The following is a 23,070-nucleotide window of genomic DNA, read 5'->3' as shown; positions in this document are numbered from 1 at the left end:
AATTCTCCACACAGAGAAGACTACAAAAAAGTTGTAACTCAGGCGCTTGATGCCCTACATTTACTAGTAGTGCTTAACATGAAACTCCACTTCACCTATTAATGGATAAGTGACTAGGGGTTTGGAAGCACCCACAAAAGTTTGACAGTCACTGGGCTCATCCAAGTTATTTTATATAATCTTGTGCCTAGTTAAACTCAGATTTTACCCTTACTGATCGAACTGTTTCTATCACAGCACTTTGTTGAATACCACAGGGGAATGAGAGAGAGCAGAGCTTAGATTCGCTAGAGCTGTTTTTCCTATTATACATGAAAAGTTCTTTTGACATCTGGTGTAATAGTGTGTCAGTTATCCCTTTCATAATATGGCTTCTGGTCCTGCAGAAGTAGGTCATGATGATGTACGTTTTGTTTCTATACCTAATAGACTTTGGAAAAGTGCTTATTATTGAGGAAAGTGTCCAGGTCAGTCACAAGAATGCTGAAGGCAAGAACTAGTGAGGACAGACCATTTATATATATATATGGAACTAGCCAAAACACTGCAACTTAACTGAACAGAACTTCACAAAGTAATTCCTAAGAGCAATAGGTCATTTGTGGCTGCAGTTGAAAAACAACTAGCCTCAGTCCATCACTGGCCTCTGCACTTTTTGGAACACACACACACACACAATTCTCCAAAGTCCAAATGGCCCTGCCCTAACTTAAAACCTAAATGGGCCTAAACTAAACACCAGTCAGTCTGAGGTCTTGCATCAGGCAGCAGGATTACCCAATGACAGCCCTTCTAACAAATATGCCACACAACTGGATGACACAAAAAGAAAAGGAGTACTAGTGGCACCTTAGAGACTATCCAATTTATTTGAGCATAAGCTTTCTGACAGACACCATTAACCCTGCCGAAGTAATCCAGCACCAGTTTTTAGAATTGACATCATTTCTCAAGACAAATTCTGGTGTTCAGTGCAAGGTCTGCCTATAGACAAACAGATAGGAAAGTGTTCACTCATTCTTAACTCCAATTAAAACAGAACTAAAATAAAACTAAAATTTACTAAAATTTTAAAAAGCACATTTAAATTCACTTCAGCGTTTTCTGACTTGGACCAGAACACAGCTGGCTACTTTTCACCTACAGTAGAATGACTTTTTATTGCCCTAGTGTTCCTAGATACTTCCTGAACTCAGGGCTTGGCTACACTTGCAAGTTAGAGAGCACAAAATCAGCCCTGGGCGCCCTAACTCCTGAGGTGTCTACACTGGCAAGGCACTTAGAGCACCTGGACTCTGCAGCTGGAGCATTCCTGGTAATCCACCTCTACAAGAAGCGTAGAGCTTGCTGTGCCCTGGCTGGAGCGTGGGGTGTCAGTGTGGATGACATGTTGCATTACTGCGCTGTGATTGGCCTCCGGAAATGTCCCATAATCCCCTGACGTCAAGTGGCCACTCTGGTCATTGTTTTGAACTCTGCTGCTGGCATGCAGATATCCCCCTTCAAAGCTCCATTTCTGACAGCCGGCATGCTCATCTGCCCCGGGACAAAGCAAACCATTACTGTGGAATGCTGATGCTGCGGAGGCCTGCGTGTGTGAGAGCGAGGCAGGGGACGGAGGTGCTGATGTCGGGGTTTCTCCCTGCTGCTGTCTGAACTTACAAGACAGCATGCTGACACATTCTCTGCCCCCCAAAACACACTGTCTCTCCCCCCACATACACACAACACACTCCCTGTCACACTCCACTCCCACCCCCCATTTGAAAAGCACGCAGCAGCCACTTGCACACTGGGATAGCTACCACAATGCACTGCTCTCTGTGGCGTTGCAAGAGGTGCTAATATTGCCATGCCACTGTGCTTGCAGCTGACAGTGTAAACACACTGCAGTGCTTTCCCTGCTGCTGTCTCCGAGGGCTGGTTTAACCCCAGCACTCTACATCTGCAAGTGTAGCCAAGCCCTCATTACAATAATAAAAGGAAAGGAAGAAAAAAACAATAACTGGTTGTCAACAGGCTGCGATCTTCCAATGAAAGGCAAACCACAGCCTTATAATGTGTTTGTTTATTTTGACTCTAAGCAACCATATAAACTTTAGAGGATTGAGTATCTCATCCAGTGTTTGAAAAATGCACCCACCCTATCTTGGTTAATTACTTCTGTTTGTTCGTTTTTATTAAAGAACTCAAAGAAAAAAATGCAGTTGTTTTTTCACTGAAACAACATGACTACATATATTTTAAATGCTCCAAAGTGCATTTATTGATTTCATGGTGAGTTATGTGACTTAGACTCTAAATCACTCAGGTGGTTTTGAATCGCTTACCTGCATACTGTATAATTAATAATTATACAGCATAATTAATTTTTCAAAAGCAATTTGAAATTTTCATGAAAAATGTCAAAATTGCAAATTTCAAAATTAACAGCCAGTTCTAAATAAGATAGAATTCCTGCCCTAAAAATCCTAAAATCTTCTTGCAAAGAGTGGGAGTGAGGAATTAAATAAAACTTTTGAGGTGTTTGTATGCAGATTTATATTTGTAGTTAAAAAATATAAAGGACCAATCCATTCCATCTGCCCCCAGACTGTTGTCAAATGCCTGACACCTTAGAGGCATCATGACAGAGTTGAGTCTTGATGAGAAAGTAGTGTCCCTGTGGATACATTGAGGGAAGATGTTCCCATACATAAGGAGTAGCACAGAATAAGGCATGAAAATGTTTATGAGAAGCTGATAGGGAGAGGTTGCTGCCAATTCTGATCACTTCACTGCTTGTCTACCATGCCACTGTGTATTGAGTTGCTGATGCTAAGCATTATCATGCACAATGGCTGAGAAGAATCAAAGAGATATGATGGGTAAGGTAATATCTTTTATTGGACCAACTTCTGTTGGCGAGGGAGACAAATTTTTGAGCTACACAGAGCTCTTCCTTGGTCTGGGAAATGTACTAAGAGAAGAATCAAGGCCTCTCAAAGGTTTAAAAAAATTGAAGATTCAAACTGAATTCAGAAAGAGAACCATCAAAACGGAGAATGGAACTCTCCCTGAAAGTTCTGTGATGTTGCACAGTTCAGGGACACCATTTTTGATTTCTGCATAGAAGCAAGCTGGTCATAGCTGGGGTAGGAGTTTTGTGGCCCTCTAACTGCACACTTTACTGAGGGGGAAAAAAGAAACTTTTACTTAAAGGGTTAAATTAATTTGAGCCCTGTCATTTCTTCTTTAGGAGGCATGTTGACCCTGGAACTCTGTAAGACACTTGCAACTTCATTTCATTTGTAAATGTGTAATGTGTACTATGTCACTCCTTTTAGAGCATCCTAGAACAGAATCTGAATGGGAAAACAGTTTTGCCTTGAAAATGTTCCTCTTCCAGTTTGTCAACTTAAACAGCTCTATCTTTTATATTGCTTTTTTCCTTGGCAGGTAAGTTATTTTTGGTCATGATTTTATTTTCTAAATATAGGAGGGAAATGAACACCGAACTATTAGTGCTAGATATTTCATTATGGTAATGTATTAAATTGCAGTAAAGAAAATGTTTTAATGTGATAGATAGATGTCAGAATCAGCAACATTTGTGGAACTGAGTATAAACTAAAGCCAAAACTTTCAAACATGGATCTTTAAGATCTTAAAATCTGATTTTTTTCCCAGAGGTGCTGAGCACCTGCTGTTCTCATTGACATCAGTAGGGACTGGGGATGCTCAAAACCTCTGAAAATCAGGCCAGTTATTTAGATACCTAAATACAGATTTGTATCGAACATGCTGATACATTTCAAAAGCTGAATCTAGCTCCATCCCTTTTTGCTCATCTGTCTCCTACTGGTAATGTTTCCTGGAAAACAAATCCTATAACTAGCAATCGCTGTTATCGCAGGATTGGGAGCCAGGATTCCTGGATTCTATTTCTATACCTGTTGCTTATTCACTGTGTAAGCTTGGGCAAGCCTCTTGACCTTGTTTCATTTTCACCATTTTTTAAATAAGTTTGATAATATTTGCCAACCTTACAAGATTGTTGGAAATACTAATTAATTTATGTCTACAAAACATTTTAGTTCTTTGACTAGAACTGCCAAGTTTTATGATGATGGTTCAGTTAAAGACGGAAAAAATAGAAAACCTCTTGCTAAGAATATCATAGAATTACTCTATTTAACTATAAATTACTAAACATATTGAAACAAGCTACAGACAATATTACAATTCATGCTAATTATATTAGACACTTCTTTATGCCATCCATTTTATGTCTTTTATCTTCTTCTGACTTGCTAAATCCAGAGTCCTGTAAGATCCAGAAGTTCCAGTCCTTCATTTCTTTCTCAGGTGAAATTTCCATTGAAGTCATTTGGAATTTTGCCTGAGCAGGGAATTACATATAGAGCTATTAGAACTGTGAGAAGGATTTATTATGAATATCTGTTTGTAACAGAGATTGACCTGAAATGCATACTGCATATCTGAGGCCCCAATCCTGGAGGCTGGATCTGCATGAGCTAATCCCTGTGCTTGTGTGGATCCTCATTGACTGCATGGGTATAATGGTTTGCCTTCCTGGAGCCAGTGCAGAATTGGGAGGCTTGAATTTCTAACATCTCAAAGTTCAGGGAGTATGAATGCAGGGGTTTGTTTCTGCACATTATAGAGTTTGGGGCTACCTGCAAAATGTGGATGTCTGTACCGGTTTGGATTCTGAAATAACTCCTACACCTCTTCCCCTCCATAGTCAAGGCTCTCTTTAGATCTCATATTTTAGCACATGGCCTTCAGCCACTTATCATTTAAACGGTTTATAGTTAACAGGTTTGGTCAATGGATGAAATTCAACAATTCTAGTAATACAAAATATTACTGGAATTTCCATTAAGACACAAAAATTTCATTTCACAGATTTGCAGGCCGTCCAGGAAAATACAACAAACTTTTTAATAGATGGAGACTGGAAGAGGTAAACAATCCTTTTTTTTTTTTCTTGTAAAATCTCTGTGCAAAAAGGAAACTCTGGAATATTCAAAAGACATAAACTATAGTCATGTGTAAGATTTATTCTTCCATTAAACTGCAGTGAGGAAGGACATATCTATTTTCCATCGCAGAGGATTGGGAACCAGAAAATGTGTTTTTTCTTCTGAGCTCTCAGTTTTGCTATACAACTTTGGACTGGCGGCTCACCTCTCTGTGCTTCCGTTCCCCTATTAGGGTAGTATTACTGTCTCCTATTCACAATCTCAGAGGCCTGTTAGGCGGCCTAACTCATTAATATTTCTGAGGATCGTTGAGATTCTTGGATGGAAGGCACAAAAGAAGTGCAGCCCATTATTGTTGATAGGTTCTTAAGTTTGCCCTAATGTGAGAGTACTACTTTAAAAATTAAAATCAACTTTTTCAAACCTGGGCATATAAATATGCTAAACCACACCACTTCCCCTGATTTCACTGTGTGTGGGGGGTGGGAGAGGGACTGAGGTTACTCAGCATCTCTGAAAATTAGGCCTCTTCTATTTAGGTTCCTATATATTGATTTAGGAGCCTACCTTTAGACACCCAGGTCTGAAAAAGTTGACATCAATTATTAGCTATGATTGATAGCTCATTACCTAAGTAAAACACACAGTTTGGATAAATTGAAAGGTTTAAGATTCAGAGACTTGCAGCTCCAAGTCAATAGTATGAATTCAGATTAGGTTGTTAGAGGTCAAATATGGCTTCATTCTGTTGCATGTTTATTGGCTGGTGTGAAATGAGTTGGTGGTACCATCCAGAAGATAAGTGTCCATATCACAGCCATTGCCGTTTACAGCAATTTATGGCAGAAAAATTCAATAGGCATGGAGATTTATCCAAATTCTCATTCAAAAAAAGGTCCCCGTCTTGCATGGTTGGCTATATTGGCAGCACGGTAGCTGAAGCAATAGGCATTACCTTTGCCCGTGCTGTACTACTTCTGTGGGTAGTTTAATTCTACAGGTCCATCAGTGTTACCTTTCAAAAGCATTAAAATTCATTTTAACCACTGTTAAGTAAACCATAGAAAAATACACACCATAGCCCATATTTCCTAGAAATATCTTTAAAGTACAGAGGTGAAAGCCTGGCTACATTGAAGTCACTGGCAAAACTCCAGTTGATTTCACCCTAGAAATTTAAATATTTCCTCTTCATCCAGGCTGCACATGTAAAAACCAGGGAAATACTTTAAAATATAAGTGTTTTTAAAATATACATTAATACTAGGGCTGTCAAGCGATTAAAAAAATTTAAAAAATTAATTGCGATTAATCGCACTGTTAAATAATAGAATACCATTTATTTAAATATTTTGGATGTTTTCTACATTTTCAAACATATTTGTTTCAATTAAATACAGAATACAAAATGTACAGTGCTCACTTCATATTTATTTTTGCTTACAGATATTTGCACTGTAAAAGAAATAATATTTTTCAATTCACCTAATTCAAGTACAGTTTGTCTTAGCGATTGGCTCAATAAGAAGTAGGACTGAGTGGACTTGTAGGCTTTCATATTTTACATTGTTTTGTTTTTGAGTGCAGTTATGTAACAAAAAAAAATCTACATTTATAAGTTGCACTTTCATGATAGAGAGATTGCAGTACAGTACTTGTATGCGGTGAATTGAAAAATACTATTTCTTTTTATCATTTTTACAGTGCAAATATTTGTTTTAAAAAATACTATGAAATGAGCACTGTATATTTGGTGTTCTGTGTTGTAATAGAAATCAATCTATTTGAAAATGTAGAAAAACATCCAAAAATATTTAATACATTTCAATTGGTATTCTATTGTTTAACAGTGTGATTAATTGTGATTAATTTTTTTGAATCGCAATTAATTTTTTTTGAGTTAATCACGTAAGTTAACTGCGATTAATCAACAGCCCTAATTAATACGTAACTTTTTTCCTCTTCCTTCAGTGTCATCCTAGTGGCTGTTTGATAGATCTCTGCTTGCAAATGGGCGTTATCATGGTTTTAAAACAAATGTGGAACAACTTCATGGAACTGGGTTATCCGTAAGTTCACTCATTGAGAGCATTATTTTATTAAAATATGACCATACCCTATGCAACTGTAGGAGAAAAAGGAAAAGTCCAAATGTAGGTGAACGGAGATTATGGCTTTTAAATGTAAATCTTAACTAGCTAAGCAGAAGCATATGTGAACAAATACATGTGAACATATTAAATACTAAATGATTTGTTTTAAATCTCTTGGACTTCATACAAGCCCCAGCCCCTGGTTTTCTGATACATGGACGTGAGTACCAAAGTTTGAATCCATATGTGGATCTCAGTGTTAGAGAGTCACTCAGTATTTCCCAAGATAAGATGATGAGATCTGAAGATTTGGTACAGCTCATTATAGAAAGAGAGGGCCACATGCAGAGTTTGGATCTAGATCCATATTTTACTGAGGATCAGGGATGTTAGGATACAGAGTTCTGGGTCAGACCCCAAATTTGCAACACAGGCTGTACTCCAGACTCTGCTGCAGCATATGAGTTTTTAAAGCCATTTACACATGCACATGGACCTTTGTGCACTCTGAAAATTATAAGCAGCTTATTTTGGGGAGGCTACATTTCTGGAGCCCCTTAATCCAATGGCTGCTAATTTGCATCACAGAGTCTACCCCAACTCATGCTGTGGGGTAGCATACTCCAGACAATCTCCGTGAGCACCTACAACACTTTGAGGGCGGGTGGTTTCTGAGGGGCCCTTTGCCCAGAAAACCATAACTTGCATTCTGATTTCTACCCCAGCCCTAATACTGCACAGCACTATTATGGTGGCATGGTAGCTCCACTAAAGTTAAGGCTGAACCAGCATTTCCACTTTAACAGAGTAGAAAAAGTTCTGCAAAAAAAATCTTTCTTTTGGGTTAAAGTATCATATCAAAATACTCATGGTAGACTGTGCACTACATGACTTTTCTATAACAGTTTGCGTGGGGGGTGAATATTGTTTGAGGTTTGCTATGACTGTTTTATATATGGCCATGTGACTAAAAATTTCAAAATTCCTAATGTTTCCTTCAGACCCCTTTTTTATAGGAACTACAGTACTTTGAGGAGTGAAATTGATAGCTGTGATACTTTGGTTTGTGTAGACAGGATGCAGTGTTGTAGAAAGTTGAATGTTTTCTGTGTTTATTTTTTATGAGAAATATAAGTTACTGTTTTGACTGAAGACAGTATCCTGGCATCACGTTGGTCAATGCTGAACTTACACCAGTCCTTAGTACTAGGCTCTCTTTTTTGGGGTGTTTCGTGATGCTCATTGAAGCCTTTTTGGTCATGCTAATGTTGAATCACAGTTACTTACTTTTATTTGATCACACTGTCCCCTTGTTCCAGAAGCAGATGAGGTTCAGAATCATGGTTACATTATTCTAATGCTGCTGCTTACCAGAGTCTTTCATCTTCCCTCTAGTTAATTAATGCTGTTTTCCATGACAATGTTGCTCAAGTAAAACCTGAGTGTGCGTGTGGATTTTGGAGCACTTTGAAATAACAGCTCTTGAACCAGAAGCTTTGCTCTCAAGGCAATACTTCCAGAGGGATCCCCTGAAGAATACAGGCTGAGAGAGCCACTAATGTGCCCAACACACATTCTCAGAAAGCTGCATAGAGCTGGACTCAAATTCACAGTCATGAGAGCTGCTTATGTTCCATTCCAGACTTTACCCTGACACTTTTTTTTTTCTATGTTGCTTTCCTCAAAAAGGCAGAGTTCAGTTCCATGCAGGTGACATCAGTTTTGGAAGGATAAGAGCCATAGTTTGAGCCCCAGATATGCGCAAGAAAAATTGTTATAAGAACCATAAAATGTTTGTCATCTGACTTTGTGGGGAGGCTCTATCCCAGGAACCTCTTGCTTGGATGACCTCAAATTTGGACCACTAACCCTGCCCCCAGATCCCCACGTGGCAGAGCAATTCATCAAGTTGGTCTCAGCAAGCATGTGGATTTTTGAGCACTTTGGCTGTTAAACAGTAAGCTAGTCTTCACGTTAACTAGAGTGGTGCCCCTGTCCCTCTATAAAACAATCCGTGCTCTGGGACCGAAAAAGGATTCCTCTCACCAGTTTCTTGTTTTGAATGTTAGCTTTACAAACACAAGTGGAGAGCACAAAAGCGCAGTTTGAGAAAACATTAAAAAGACGCTGATCCCCTCCCCTGTAGGATGGATGCTGTAAATAAAGTAAATGGAATTTAAATTATCTAGTCTCTCTAAAATAGCCATTTCAAAAAACTTTTTTCCTTGTTATTGCACCTCCCCCATCAGATGCTGTGGGTTTGTTGTTCCCAGGAACAGCATTAACTGCTGTTCAGCAATAAGGGTTTATGGAATACTTGAGCCTTTTGAATTGTTTCATGTTGTTTAAAATTAATTATCTTTCACAACTTTATTGTGCAGCTTCTAAACGGAACAGTTAGGCCAAGATTTTTAAAATCTTTAAGACATTGGAAGAATATACTACATTTCTTGTGACACATCAAAGTATAGTCCAGAGCTCTAACCTTGAAACCCTGTCCAAAAAGCTGTGTTCGTTGTGTGCCAGCAACCTGATAAAAACTTTTGGGGCACTATACAGTTGCTGCTAGACCTGAAACACTCAATAGAACAAAGGTACACAGGGTATTAGACTTCCTGTCTTCCCAGTTCAGCCAGTATCTTAATTTCTTTATCTCACAAATATTTGAGAACAAGCTTCCTTAGTTTATTATTTCCCCTTTCACAAAGCAGTAGTCTGGGAATTCAGACAAGGCCTTTGTTTATCCTTGAGGCCTTTTCAGCAGCAAAAGAAAGGGTGTGTGACAAAGGATAAACTGGATTTAGAAATGAATACGAGCAGATTGACAAACCTAATAGAAACACTTTCCAGCACAGTCCCTTTTCAATGAAGTGTGAATTTTGCCTCCCTAAAGTGTGTGTTCAAGTGACTTCCAAACCAGAACACACAATTGCAGTCTCTGATTTCCAGCTGCCCAAGTTGAAATAATACTTAGCACTCACATAACCATTTTCATTCATCTGAGAAGCTTTGTACAATCTTTAGCTGATTTTTATTATTATTAACAACTCCCCCATCAGATAACCATTGCATAGCATCATAAGGGCTGGTCACAATCCTGCCTTATATTTGTGGTTTCACCAAAACCTTGTTAAAGACGCATCCTTGCTACAGGAGAAAACAATATTCTTTAACAAGTACTCTTTCAAGAAGGCTCTGTGACATTAAAAAAAAATCTCTTTAGGTTTGTGCATTGAAAACATCACCCCACTATAAGGGGCCCTTCAGTTGAAATTAAATCCTTAATGTGAAGCTTAAGTTGCATGTAAGGTCTTGTAAAGGCTCTCTGCTCTGGCTTGAATATGATCTCCTAAGAATTTTGAGGAATGCTCGTGAGAAAGTATCTCCACAGGTATGCACTCTCAGGTAGCTTGCAACAGTTCAAAATTGGCCTAGGATGCTAACTCATGATGATATCCGTGAATATTGTAAATTCTTGAACAGGCACCGCCAGTGATATCACAAGCTCGATGATCTGTCTGTCTAATGTAGGTTACTACAGAACTGGTGGTCACGACGCAAGATCAAGAAAGGAGGGCAGTTATTGGAGCATAAAATTTCACTACCTCAATGGGAAAAAGATTGGAATCTGCAGCCAATGAATCTCCATGGCTTAATGGATGAGTACTTAGAGATGGGTGAGCAAATGTACAGCAATATGCAGTTTTCTTATGGAACTCAGCAGCAGTTCAAAGCTTTTCCTTTTTAAGGCCGCATTTGTTTGCATTTTCTAATCTGGCAATCTGTTGTTAGTTTTACAGTTTGGCTTTACCACCATCTTTGTTGCTGCCTTCCCACTGGCACCTCTCCTGGCATTGCTTAACAATATTATAGAAATAAGACTAGATGCTTACAAGTTTGTTACCCAGTGGAGGAGACCTATGCCTGCAAGAGCAACAGATATAGGTAAGATATAGGTAAGAGAGCACAATGATGATGCGCAGTCATTGTACTACCGGCTTGTGTTTTATTCTCTTAAAATGCTAATGCCATGAAAAGTTTAAAAATAACTGAAAGGAAGTGGGTATAACAGGTTAACTACAAATATCAACAATGGCCAAAATGTTAAACAAAAGGAATCTGAAGTTAGGCTTTAAAACCAGATTTTATCATCTAAATAAATGACTTTGTTTTTCAAAAGTACTGAGCACCAACAATTCCCAGTGAGAGATCATTGTGTTGAACTCTAAAATGTGGCTTTAAAGGCCCACCATTAGGCTACTTCAGTGGTTCCCAAACTTGTTCGGCCGCTTGTGCAGGGAAAGCCCCTGGCGGGCTGGCCCGGTTTGTTTACCTGCCGCGTCCACAGGTTCGGCCAATTGCAGCTCCCAGTGGTCGTGGTTCACTGCTCCAGGCCAATGGGAGCTGCTGGAAGCGGCGGCCAGTACGTCCCTCGGCCCGCGCCGCTTCCAGCAGCTCCCATTGGCCTGGAGCAGCAAACTGCGGCCACTGGGAGCCGAGATCAGCCAAACCTGCTGACGTGGTAGGTAAACAAACCGCCCGGCCCGCCAGGGGCTTTCCCTGCACAAGCGGCCGAACAAGTTTGGGAACCACTGGGCTACTTATTGGAAAAAAAAGAAAAAACCTCTGGGCCTAAAATGATATCTAAAATTACTGAATATCAGTGGTTTCAGAGTAGCAGCCGTGTTAGTCTGTATCTGCAAAAACAACAGGAGAACTTGTGGCACCTTAGAGACTAATGCTCAAATTAGTCTCTAAGGTGCCACAAGTACTCCTGTTCTTTTTTGAATATCAATGGACTTTCAAAGCAGAAGCTCTGCGATGTTTAAGAGCTAAACTGACTGAGTCCTGACATAAGGAGATGATACTCTTTGGCCATAAGTAGAATTCAAGCTGGATTTAAGTCTCTTTTTGCCACTTTTTAGTGGCTTATACTTGGGTCTTCCTGGTTATACTTTTGGCACTAAGTTATACCTTGTTAAAGTTTACAGAGAAAGTGGTCTGCTGCACTGAAGATGTACTATTGATATAATTGAGAATGATCAGGAAGCAGTGATGTTAACATACAGCTGTGAGGGGTTCTCTGAGACAGATTGACAGCACATCTCAAATCACCCTGATAAGGAGTAACACAGGTTTATGATTGGTGTCAGCCTGTGGAATTTCTAGCCTTTCTGCTTGATCTAAGAGTTACTGTAAGTAGGAGACAGTATTTGTATCCCATATAGTTCAGCAGCATTCACAATAAACATTTTCTTCCCTACTGATCTCCATTATAACAATTCTTTGTTTCCTCGTCTTCACTCTCTTGAAACGACCATCCTTTTTGAGTTTCATATACTTACAAGGTAATAGTTTTAAACGGTATCCCAGATTTGGGTGTTTGGGATTTACAGATTGGATCTAAAACTAGAAGGAGCCAATTGTGTGACTCTAGTTCGGACACAGCCCATGATGGCAAAATTCTTGGGAAGTTTAGCTTAATCCAAGTCTGGATCTGAACATAGCTTTTTTGGCACAGTGATTGTGTTTCTCAGTAAACAAGAAAAATAGTATAAAAAGAATGTTCTTATTCTTTCAATTGATTCTTCTTTCTCTTAGGTATCTGGTATGGAATCCTTGAAGGAATTGGAGTCCTGGCTGTCATAACTAATGCATTTGTTATTGCAATTACTTCTGACTATATCCCACGTTTTGTCTATGCATACAAATATGGCCCTTGTACAGATGAAGGATACAGACAGGAAAAGTAATTCAGACGTTTTCTATACATTTTTTTTTTTTTGGCAGACATTAACTTTATCTTGCTGTGGAAGTGAATTTTTCCCCATTGTCCTTCCTGCAATCTGTACATTGGATCAGTAGTATTTTGTCCTTTATAGTTACACAAACCTGACTGTATCACAGTTTCCTAAGCAACTTCCACAGAGATTTCTACTTAAAATAAAATCATGCTTTTCTTTCCAAAATCCCTTCACCAGAGTGAAATACGGTGACTGGTTTAAACATGAACAGAGGAGATGAATGGGACAAATGAAACATGCACATAGGCTCATGTAAAATTTAAGTATGTAGCAACAAGAACTGATATCTGTAGTGTGTGTTAGCACTTTGGCCATTCAACATTTAATTTGTATAATTTATTATAGCAGAGGAGGAAATGTGAAATAAACAAATTCAGGCTAGTTACAAAAGTTATAGTCCTGGATTTTTCAAGTGCTTTTGATGATCATTTCAGAAAAAGACGGTTCATAACCCTAACCTGGAAATTATGCAGACAGACTGCTGAGATAAGGATAAAATTGTATTTCACATGGGGGAGAAGTTTTCAAAAACTTTGTGTCTTTGAAGTTGTTTTCTTTCTCAAATAAATAATCAAACATGAATTTGAATCAAAGTTACATACAAGATGTCATAAATATGAAGGGTAACCACCTTTCTGTATACAGTGCTCTAAAATCCCTCCTTACCTACGCTGCTAAGAATAAGCTTAGGGGGTCTTTCATGCGGGTTCCCACATCTGTACCCTAGAGTTCAGAGTGGGGAAGGAACCCTGACATGGTGGCAGAGCGGTGGGATCATTTTGAACCAGAGATCATTTTGAACCTAAAGCACAGACCTGAAGAGGTTTTTTTTAAAGCTGAGAGCAGCTAGAGGGTTTTCTGTCTATTTGCCTGGAGACAGAGGTATTAGTTTTTTTACAAAGGGATTTTTCTTTTTTGAGCTGGAGTTTTCTCTACCCTAAAAGCAGGGTAGTTAACCTCCTGCAGGGAAATTCACAAGTTTTGGGGTTTTTTTTCCTAACTACCCGATATAGCTAAAGTTAAGCACAAGAAAGCAGGAAAATGACTACCAGTGAAGCAGCTAATAAACTAGAGCTGGCCAGATTCGAAGCTGAAGAGAAACCAAAAGACCATGATAGCCAGGTGGCCTTAAGGCACTTGGAGATGGAGGCAGAAAAAGCCAGGGTGGAGGCAGAGGAAGCGGCCCACAAGAGAGCTGTGGAGGAGAAAGAAAAAAAGAGGAAGCATGCTCTGGAGATTGAGAAGGCAAGAATATACCAACCAACCCTAGCAATCCTTCTCCAGGTACCACTTCCCAACCCAGAAAGTTCCCCACCTACAAGGCAGGCAATGATACCGAGGCCTTCTTAGAAAACTTTGAAAGGGTTTGCCTTGGATACAGCATCTCTACAGACCAGTACATGGTAGAGCTGAGGCCGCAGCTCAGTGGACCCTTAGCTGAGGTGGCGGCTGAAATGCCTAAGGAACCCATGAACAGTTATGAACTTTTTAAAACCCAGGTGAGAGTCAGAATGGGGCTAACACCCGAGCATTGCCGTCGGCGGTTCTGGAAACCAGACGTGTCATTTACCCAACATGCCTACCACATTGTGAAACATTGGGATGCCTGGATATTAGGAGCAAGTGTTAAATCTCCAGAAGACTTGCCCTTCCTAATGCAAATGGAGCAGTTCTTAGAGGGTGTTCCTGGGGAAATAGAAAGGTACATCCTAGATGGGAAGCCCAAAACTGTAATCAAGGTGGGGAGATTGGAGCCAAATGGGTGGAGGTGGCAGAAAAGAGAAAAACTAGTAGCAGTTAGAGCGAATATCAGAAGGGGCAACCCGAAACAAAACCCTATCACCAGGGGCAACCCAAGATCCCACCTACATCCCAAGGAAAACCTCAGACACCTTATCGTCCCACCATACCATTCTCCAGCAACCCACCTCTCCCCAGTGACCAGTCAACTGGGCAATGTTTTAAATGTAATGAGCTGAGGCAAGTGAAGGCCAACTGCCCCAAGAACCCCAACAGATTACAGTTCATTGCACTGGAGTCACACCAAAGGTCCTCAGGCCCAGGTGCCTCCCAGATACCCTTAGAGTGAAGGGAAACTGTGAGTGTGGGCGGGAAGAAGGTTATAGCATGGAGGGACACTGGAGCACAGGTGTCAGCTATCCATCAATCCTTAGTGGACCCCAACTTGATCAACCAAGAGGCCCAAGTGATGATTCAACCCTTCAAGTCCAACTCTTTCGATTTGCCTACAGCCAAGTTGCCTGTCCAGTACGAGGGCTGGTCAGGAATGTGGACTTTTGCAGTCTGTGATGATTATCCCATTCCCATGCTGCTGGGGGAAGACTTGGCCAACCATTTAAAGCTGGCCAAGAGGGTGGGAATGGTCACACGCAGCCAGACTAAGCAAGCTTCCACACCTATCCCTGTTCCTGAGCCTTCCACCAGGGCCCTGTCTGTGTTACCAGAGACCCAGATGGAGGTGGTGGAACTGGATCCCCTGCCAACAACTGCAATGGCAGCAGTGGATCCAGTCCCAGAGACCCAGCCAAAGCCAGTCCCCAAACCAAAACTGGGGAAGCAACCAGCACCAGAACCATTGCCAGCACTGAGTTCAGTGCTTGCAAACCCATCTACAGCTCCAACACCAGGGGGCACCACCAAGCCTGCACTAACAGCAGCAGCAGATGAGCCTACACAAAAGGCTCAGCCAGAGCCTGAAATACACCACAGTGCACTAGCAGAGAGCAGTTCACCATCAACAGAAACAGCACCATCACCGGCATCGCTTCCAGAGGGACCAAGCCCAGGTCTACAATCCAGTGAGGAACTGATGTCTCCAGCATCAAAGGAACAGTTCCAGGCCAAACAGGAAGCAGGAAGCCTCCAGAGATCTTGGACGGAGGCACGGAGCAAACCACTGCCTCTCAACTCTTCTAATCGATCCCGGTTTGTTGTAGAAAGAAGACTTTTATATAAGGAAACTCTTTCTGGTAGGCACCAGGAAAACTGGAATCCTCAGAGACAGTTGGTAGTTCCAACTAAGTACCGGGAAAAGCTCTTGAGCTTAGCCCACAATCATCCTAGTAGCCATGCTGGGGTGAACAGGACCAAAGACCATTTGGGGAGGTCATTCCACTGGGAGGGAATGGGCAAGGATGTTTCTGCCTATGTCCGATCTTCTGAGGTATGCCAAAGAGTGGGAAAACCCCAAGACCAGGTCAAAGCCCCTCTCCAGCCACTCCCCATCATTGAGGTTCCATTTCAGCAAGTAGCTGTAGATATTCTAGGTCCTTTTCCAAAAAAGACATCCAGAGGAAAGCAGTCCATATTGACTTTCATGGATTTTGCCCCCCCAGTGGCCGGAAGCAGTAGCTCCAAGCAACACCAGGGCTAAAAGTGTGTGCCAGGCACTAACAGACATTTTTGCCAGGGTAGGTTGGCCCTCCTACATCCTCACAGATGTAGGAACTAATTTCCTGGCAGGAACTATGGAAAGCCTTTGGGAAGCTCATGGGGTAAATCACTTGGTTGCCACCCCTTACCACCATCAAATAAATGGCATGGTGGAGAAGTTTAATGGAACTTTGGGGGCCATGATACGTAAATTCATAAATGAGCACTCCAGTGATTAGGACCTAGTCTTGCAGCAGTTGCTCTTTGCTTACAGAGCTGTACCACATCCCAATTTAGGGTCTTCACCATTTGAACTTGTATATGGCCGCGAGGTTAAGGGGCCATTACAGTTGGTGAAACAGCAATGGGAGGGGTTTACACCTTCTCCAGGAACTAACATTCTGTACTTTGTAACCAACCTAAAAACACCCTCCATGCCTCTTTAGCCCTTGCTAAAGAAAACCTAAAAGATGCTCAAAAAGAGCAAAAAGCCTGGTATGATAAACATGCCAGAGAGCGTTCCTTCAAAGTCTTAAAGGCGCTCCAGGCCCATAAAATGGAAGCATCGTGGGAAGGGCCATTCACGGTCCAAGAGCGCCTGGGAGCTGTTAATTATCTCATAGCATTCCCCACATCCAACCAAAAGCCTAAGGTGTACCATATTAATTCTCTAAAGCCCTTTCATTCCAGAGAATTAAAGGTTTGTCAGTTTACAGCCCAGGGAGGAGATGACGCTGGGTGGCCTGAAGGTGTCTGCTATGAAGGGAAAAGCGCTGGTGGTGTGGAAGAGGTGAACCTCTCCATGACCCTTGGGCGTATGCAGCAACAGCAGATCAAGGAGATGTGCACTAGCTATGTGCCGACGTTCTCAGCCACCCCAGGACTGGCTGAACGGGCATACCACTCCATTGACACAGGTAATGCTCACCCAATTAGATCCCAACCTTACTGGGTGTCTTCTCAAGCTAAAACTGCTATAGAATGGGAGAGCCAGGATATGCTACAGATGAGTGTAATCCACCCCTCCCTCAGTGCATGGGCATCTCCAGTGGTTCTAGTTCCCAAAACAGATGGGGAGATACGTTTTTGCATGGACTACTATAAGCTAAATGCTGTAACTCACCCAGACAACTATCCAATGCCACACACAGATGAACTATTGGAGAAACTTGGATGGGACCAGTTCATCTCTACCTTGGACTTAACCAAGGGGTACTGGAAGGTACCACTCGATGAATCCGCCAAGGAAAGGTCAGCCTTCATCACGCATGTTGGGCTGTATGAATTTAATGTGCTCCCTTTCGGGCTGCGGAATGCACCCACCACCTTCCAAAAACTTGTAGATGGTCTCCTAGCAGAATTGGGAGAATATGCAGTCGCCTACCTTGCCAATGTGGCCATATTTTTGGATTCCTGGGCAGAACACCTGGAATATCTACAAAAAGTCTTCGAGCACATAAGGGAGGCAGGACTAACTGTTCAGGCTAAGAAGTGTCAAATAGGCCTAAACAGAGTGACTTACCTTGGACACCAGGTGGGGAAAGGAACTATCAACTATAGGCCGAAGTGGATGCTATCCAAAAGTGGCCTGTCCCAAAGTCAAAGAAACAGGTCCAATCCTTCTTAGGCTTGGCCGGATATTACAGGCGGTTTGTACTGCAATTCAGCCAAATCGCCACCCCACTGACAGACCTAACCAAAAAGAAACACCCAAATGCAGTTCAGTGGACCAAAGAGTGTCAGAAGGCCTTTAACCAGCTTAAATCGACACTCATGTCTGACTCTGTGCTAAGGGCCCCAGACTTTGACAAACCATTCCTAGTAACCACAGATGCGTCCGAGCGTGGTGTGGGAGCAGTCTTAATGCAGGAAGGACTGAATCAAGAGTTCCATCCTGTCGTGTTTCTCAGCAAGAAGGTGTCTGAGAGGCAAAGCCACTGGTCAATCAGTGAAAAGGAATGTTACACCATTGTCTACGGTCTGGAAAAGCTAAGCCCCTACTTTTGGGGACAGCGTTTCCACCTGAGAACTGACCATGCGTCACTACAGTGGCTTCATACCGTCAAGGGAAATAACAAAAAACTTATTTGGTGGAGTTTAGCTCTCCAAGATTTTGATTTCAACATACAACACATTTCGGGCTTCTAACAAAGTGGCTGATGCACTCTCCCGTGAAAGTTTCCCAGAATCAACTGGTCCAAATCGTCCTTAAGATGTGGAAGCTATTCTTAGTCTTTATACACTAAGTAGTATATTTAGAGGTGCATGTGTCTTATTAACTCTGTTTTCTCCTAGAGCTCCAGGAAGAAATCACAGCCAGTGTTTCACCCTATCTGTGATTTGGGGAGCGTGTCATAAATATAGAGGGAAGGGTAACCACCTTTCTGTACACAGTGCTATAAAATCCTTCCTGGCCAGAGGCAACATCCTGTTACCTGTAAAGGGTTAAGAAGCTCAGCTAACCTGGCTGGCACCTGACCCAAAGGGCCAATAAGGAGACAAGATAATTTCAAATCTTGGGGGGCAAGGAGGGGTTTTGTTTGTGGTCTTTGTTTATGTGGTTGATCTCTCTTGGGACAGAGAGAGGCCAGACAGAAATCCGTCTTCTCCAACCCATCCTAATCCAAGCCTCCAATATTGCAACCAGTATAGGTAAGCCAGGCAAGGCGGGTTAGTTTATCTTTTGTTTTATGTGAATTTTCCCTGTGTGGAGGGAGGTTTATTCCTGTTTTCTGTAACTTTAAGATTTTGCCAGAGGGGGATCCTCTGTGTTTTGAATCTGAATACCCTGTAAAGTATTTTCCATCCTGATTTTACAGAGATGATTTTTACCTTTCTTTTTTTTTTTAATAAAATCCTTCTTTGAAGAACCTGATTGATTTTTCCATTGTTCCAAGATCCAGGGGTTTGGGTGTTTCATGATTTAGTAACAAATTGGTTAGGATATTATTCTCAAGCCTCCCCAGGAAAGGGGGTGTTTAGGGCTGGGGGGGGGTATTTTGGGGAAAGACGTCTCGAAGTGGTCTCTTTCCCTGTTCTTTGTTTAAAACGCTTGGTAGTGGCAGCATACTGTTCAAGGACAAGGCAAAGTTTGTACCTTGGGGAAGTTTTTAACCTACGCTGGTAAGAATAAGCTTAGGGGGTCTTTCATGCAGGTCCCCACATCTGTACCCTAGAGTTTAGAGTGGGGAAGGGAACCTTGACGCAAGAGTTATTATTCACATAAATGTCTGATTTGCTTCATCTTGGCCTTGTGGTAATGAGTTCTGCAGGTTAATGAGAACAGTGATTACTTTCTTGTAGCTGTGAGTGCCACAAGTTAATTACATATCTATGTTCAGTAGTGAAGCATTAGTCTATTCAGTTTTACTGTGAAATAAAGGGACTAGCATGACATGATTTTTGACTTGTTTGGCTGCTCATCAGTGTGGATCATGTTGAGATAGCCAGCCAAAAATAAGCCCAGGACAATGAGCACAGTCACAGCAGTAATATTTTTGCTACTGGAATTAATTCCTCAACATTCAGGTTTTAACGTTTGGGGAGGGTTGTTCCGTCCCATCCATCACCCAGGATAAAAATAGAAGAGGTGAAATTTGAAATGAAAAAGTTGTCGTTTTCACTGATCAGAGTTCATTTTGCTAAAATTGGTTCAGCGTTTAAGTGCTCATTAAAAGTAATGACTAGCTAGAAAATTGTTTCTTTGTTTAGTGTTCATGGCTGGTACCTCACATTTTCTAAAATGCCAGCTGACAACTTGATTTATTGTGCTTTGGCTTGAAAGCTACACATTCAATAGGGGGTATGTTAAAATTAACTTTGTAAATATATTTTGTGATTTTATTGTGTTTCCTTCCTTTATAGTTTTGTTTGTGATTTTAAAAGATGTTGTCATTGATGCAATAAATACCCCCTTGTTTCTGGGAGACGACTTTTGTTTTAACTTTGTTCTGTTCTTTATAGTTTCCTCTTGCCTGGTTTCTTGGGTTTTCACCAACTCTTGTATGGTCATAATTTCCTTCCTCCTTGTCAGTGTCCCCTTTGGCCTTTCTCATCATTGGTCAGGGGGTGGAGTTCAGGAGGTGCTGGATTAGATAGGATAGATTCTGGCCTCACTAGATTTGATAAATAATCCTCATAAATTGTTGTTACACTGGATATTGCTACTAATGCTGATGGCCCATTTAGGGGCGGTGAAAGCTCCTCCCTTCAGCATGCCACTTAATATGCACTTATTTTTGTCACATAAAGTCACAAAACCATTCAATTCACAGTGAATTCAGTGGGAGTCTTAACATAGTCTTCAGTGGTAACTGGGCCATGCTTCATGATAGCAGACTGCTCACTAAAATTATGCTATGGCTCTTTCTAATTTACTCCCCTACACCACTGACAGTAGGAGGAGGCAAAAGGCATTCTTTTTTAATACGCATCTTTTCACAGGACCAAATTGTGGTTTTCTATGAGGATGACGACAGACTTCCAGTTTAAAAGAAAACTAACTTAAGGAGTAGATGGCTCCTTAAGTTTTTCAGGGACTTATAGAACCTTTCACGTCTAGGGTCATCAGTCTGTATGTAGTTCCTGTTGGTAATGACCAAAAATTGTTGCCATCAGATGGCGCTTTGCTATCTGTGAAAAGCAGTTTGGTGCTCTCCGTTTTGTTCTGAGCGGGTAAGAGTCCAGATCATAAAAGTCACCATCACGTTGGCATTATTTGGCTCCATTATCAGCAGAATCTGCAAGGAGACTGAACTGCATTTACTCTCTTTACAGGAGGTCCCTTCAGGTTCAGGTATTTTGGCAGGACATTGCAGAGAACCTTGCTTTGCTACTGACTGTGCTGTATGTGTTCATTGAATAAACAATGAAAATCAGCATCCAACTCCTTTTGAAAGCATAAAATTCATTTTAAAAAATGAGGGTGTGAGGGTTTATCCCTGAAACATCCATTGGCTTTATGGCAGTCTTTCAGCTAAAAACCTAGCCACTCAATAATAATAATAATAATAATTAATAAATAATAAAAAAATAATCCAGTAAAAGATTTGGAAGACATACCATAGACCTTGACATGCATTGGTGATGGTGGGGGATGTGTGAAACACGTTTTGCATGCACAATCTGCGATAAGCAGTTGCTGTTTGCAGAAAATATTGAGATTGTGTCTTTTCCTTCCAGATGTTTAAAGGGATATGTCAACAGTAGTTTATCAGTATTTGATCTGAATGAGCTTGGTATGGGATACTCAGGATACTGCAGGTATGTGTTAAAAGCGCAACTTGTTTATCTCTATATTGAGATGCTCCTTGTTCTTTGAGAATATTTCATTCTAACGGAAATTGACATCTATAACTCAAGGGTTTAAGTTACTCTCAGAAAACAGTTTCTTTTATTATTTTTGTTTATTAGCATTTCCTTATAAGCTTGTTTCACCACTCTATGGGGAGGCAGTGTGGCCTAGTGGATAGAGCACTGAACTGGGACTCTGGAGACAAGACCTCAATTCTATTACTGGCTCTTTCACTGGCCTGTTGCATGAGCTTGGGCAAGTCATTTCAAGTGTCTATGATTCAGTTTCCCCATCTGTAAAATGGGGGTACCTCTTTATATAAAGCACCTTGAGATTGCAGATGAAAAGTGCTATATTAAGAGCCCAGCAGTATTATTATGCTTCTGGCTTAAAACCAGCACAGGATTTGCTGTCAGTGGGAGTTGTGCAGGCAGAGTGAGTACAGGGTATGCAGCAGAGACCCACAATGCAGGCTGAAGAGAACTTTTTCCTTTAATTTAACAAAACTGTGCAAAGTGTTTGCAGTAAAATTCATACACATGAAACACATCCAGTGTCCAGAAATTGACACTTAGCTGAGGCTGGCTGAGACATTCCAGAAGTAAATCAAATGAACCTAGGCCTAGTTAGGAAGAGATTCACTTGACCTGAAAAAGAAAAGGAGTACTTGTGGCACCTTAGAGACTACCCAATTTATTTGAGCATAAGCTTTCGTGAGCTACAGCTCACTTCATTGGATGCATCTGAAACCTGTCACTTGAACTTGAAACTCAAAGTGTTCTGCTGTATCAAAGAGAAAGAAAATGCTTGTCTGCCCCCTTTTGAAATGAAACCAGTATGTTAAGCTCAGCTCTGTTCAGTACTCGCATGCACTGTGAATCATTTTCCTCTCTTGTTTATTGAATTGCTACTGAAGCATGTTTATAGTTATCATACGTCCTTAAACATTTCTATTTAGAATGGATACTTTTCATTCCTTTATTCCTCATTCTCCGGTCATATTCTAACCCCACATATCATTTTGGTGATTCTTTTTTCCAGCACCTCTTTAATAATGTGTTGATTAGCTCATTTGCAGTATTTCAGGAGTGTTCTTACCAAAGGACATTTTTCTTTATGTTACAGATATCGAGACTACAGAGCGCCGCCCTGGAGTTCAGCTCCTTATGAGTTCACCTTGCAGTTCTGGCATGTCCTAGCTGCGCGGCTGGCTTTCATTATAGTATTTGAGGTTAGTCATGGATTAGGAGAGAAATGATACTACTTTTGCTGTTCCACCTGTGTAAAGATCTAAATCAGATATCCTACAATGGGCCCAAAAACAAAGCACTGGTTAGTATCATAAACTAGGTGATTACACCTGATGCTTTATGGAGAGATAACGACGAGCCAGATATATTAGAAAATGCCAGTGCTGGTCAACTGCCTCATGCTGGGAAACTGTGTTGAGAAAGTTTGCACAAATTCTACAGACTGTTTCTAGAGCCTCATTTCCTCTG

The 23,070-nt window shown here is 41.1% G+C and overlaps 1 protein-coding gene across 12 annotated transcripts in view; it reads left to right on the top strand.

The window, feature by feature from the left end:
- ANO3 (anoctamin 3) overlaps window positions 1–23,070 on the top strand; it is a 403,981-nt gene that overhangs the window by 373,433 nt on the left and 7,478 nt on the right. For 11 of the 12 annotated variants that reach the window (XM_073347809.1, XM_073347804.1, XM_073347803.1 and 8 more), the window contains 8 exons: window positions 3,327–3,438; window positions 4,912–4,969; window positions 6,960–7,057; window positions 10,613–10,758; window positions 10,874–11,026; window positions 12,683–12,830; window positions 21,460–21,540; window positions 22,697–22,802. In XM_073347809.1, coding sequence (XP_073203910.1) covers window positions 3,327–3,438; window positions 4,912–4,969; window positions 6,960–7,057; window positions 10,613–10,758; window positions 10,874–11,026; window positions 12,683–12,830; window positions 21,460–21,540; window positions 22,697–22,802 — 902 coding nt within the window. The other variant, XM_073347811.1, reaches the window with a different exon arrangement.

Source organism: Lepidochelys kempii, chromosome 6, assembly GCF_965140265.1.
Source record: "Lepidochelys kempii isolate rLepKem1 chromosome 6, rLepKem1.hap2, whole genome shotgun sequence".
NCBI lineage: Eukaryota > Metazoa > Chordata > Testudines > Cheloniidae > Lepidochelys > Lepidochelys kempii.
This window is presented reverse-complemented; position numbering and strand designations above follow the sequence as displayed.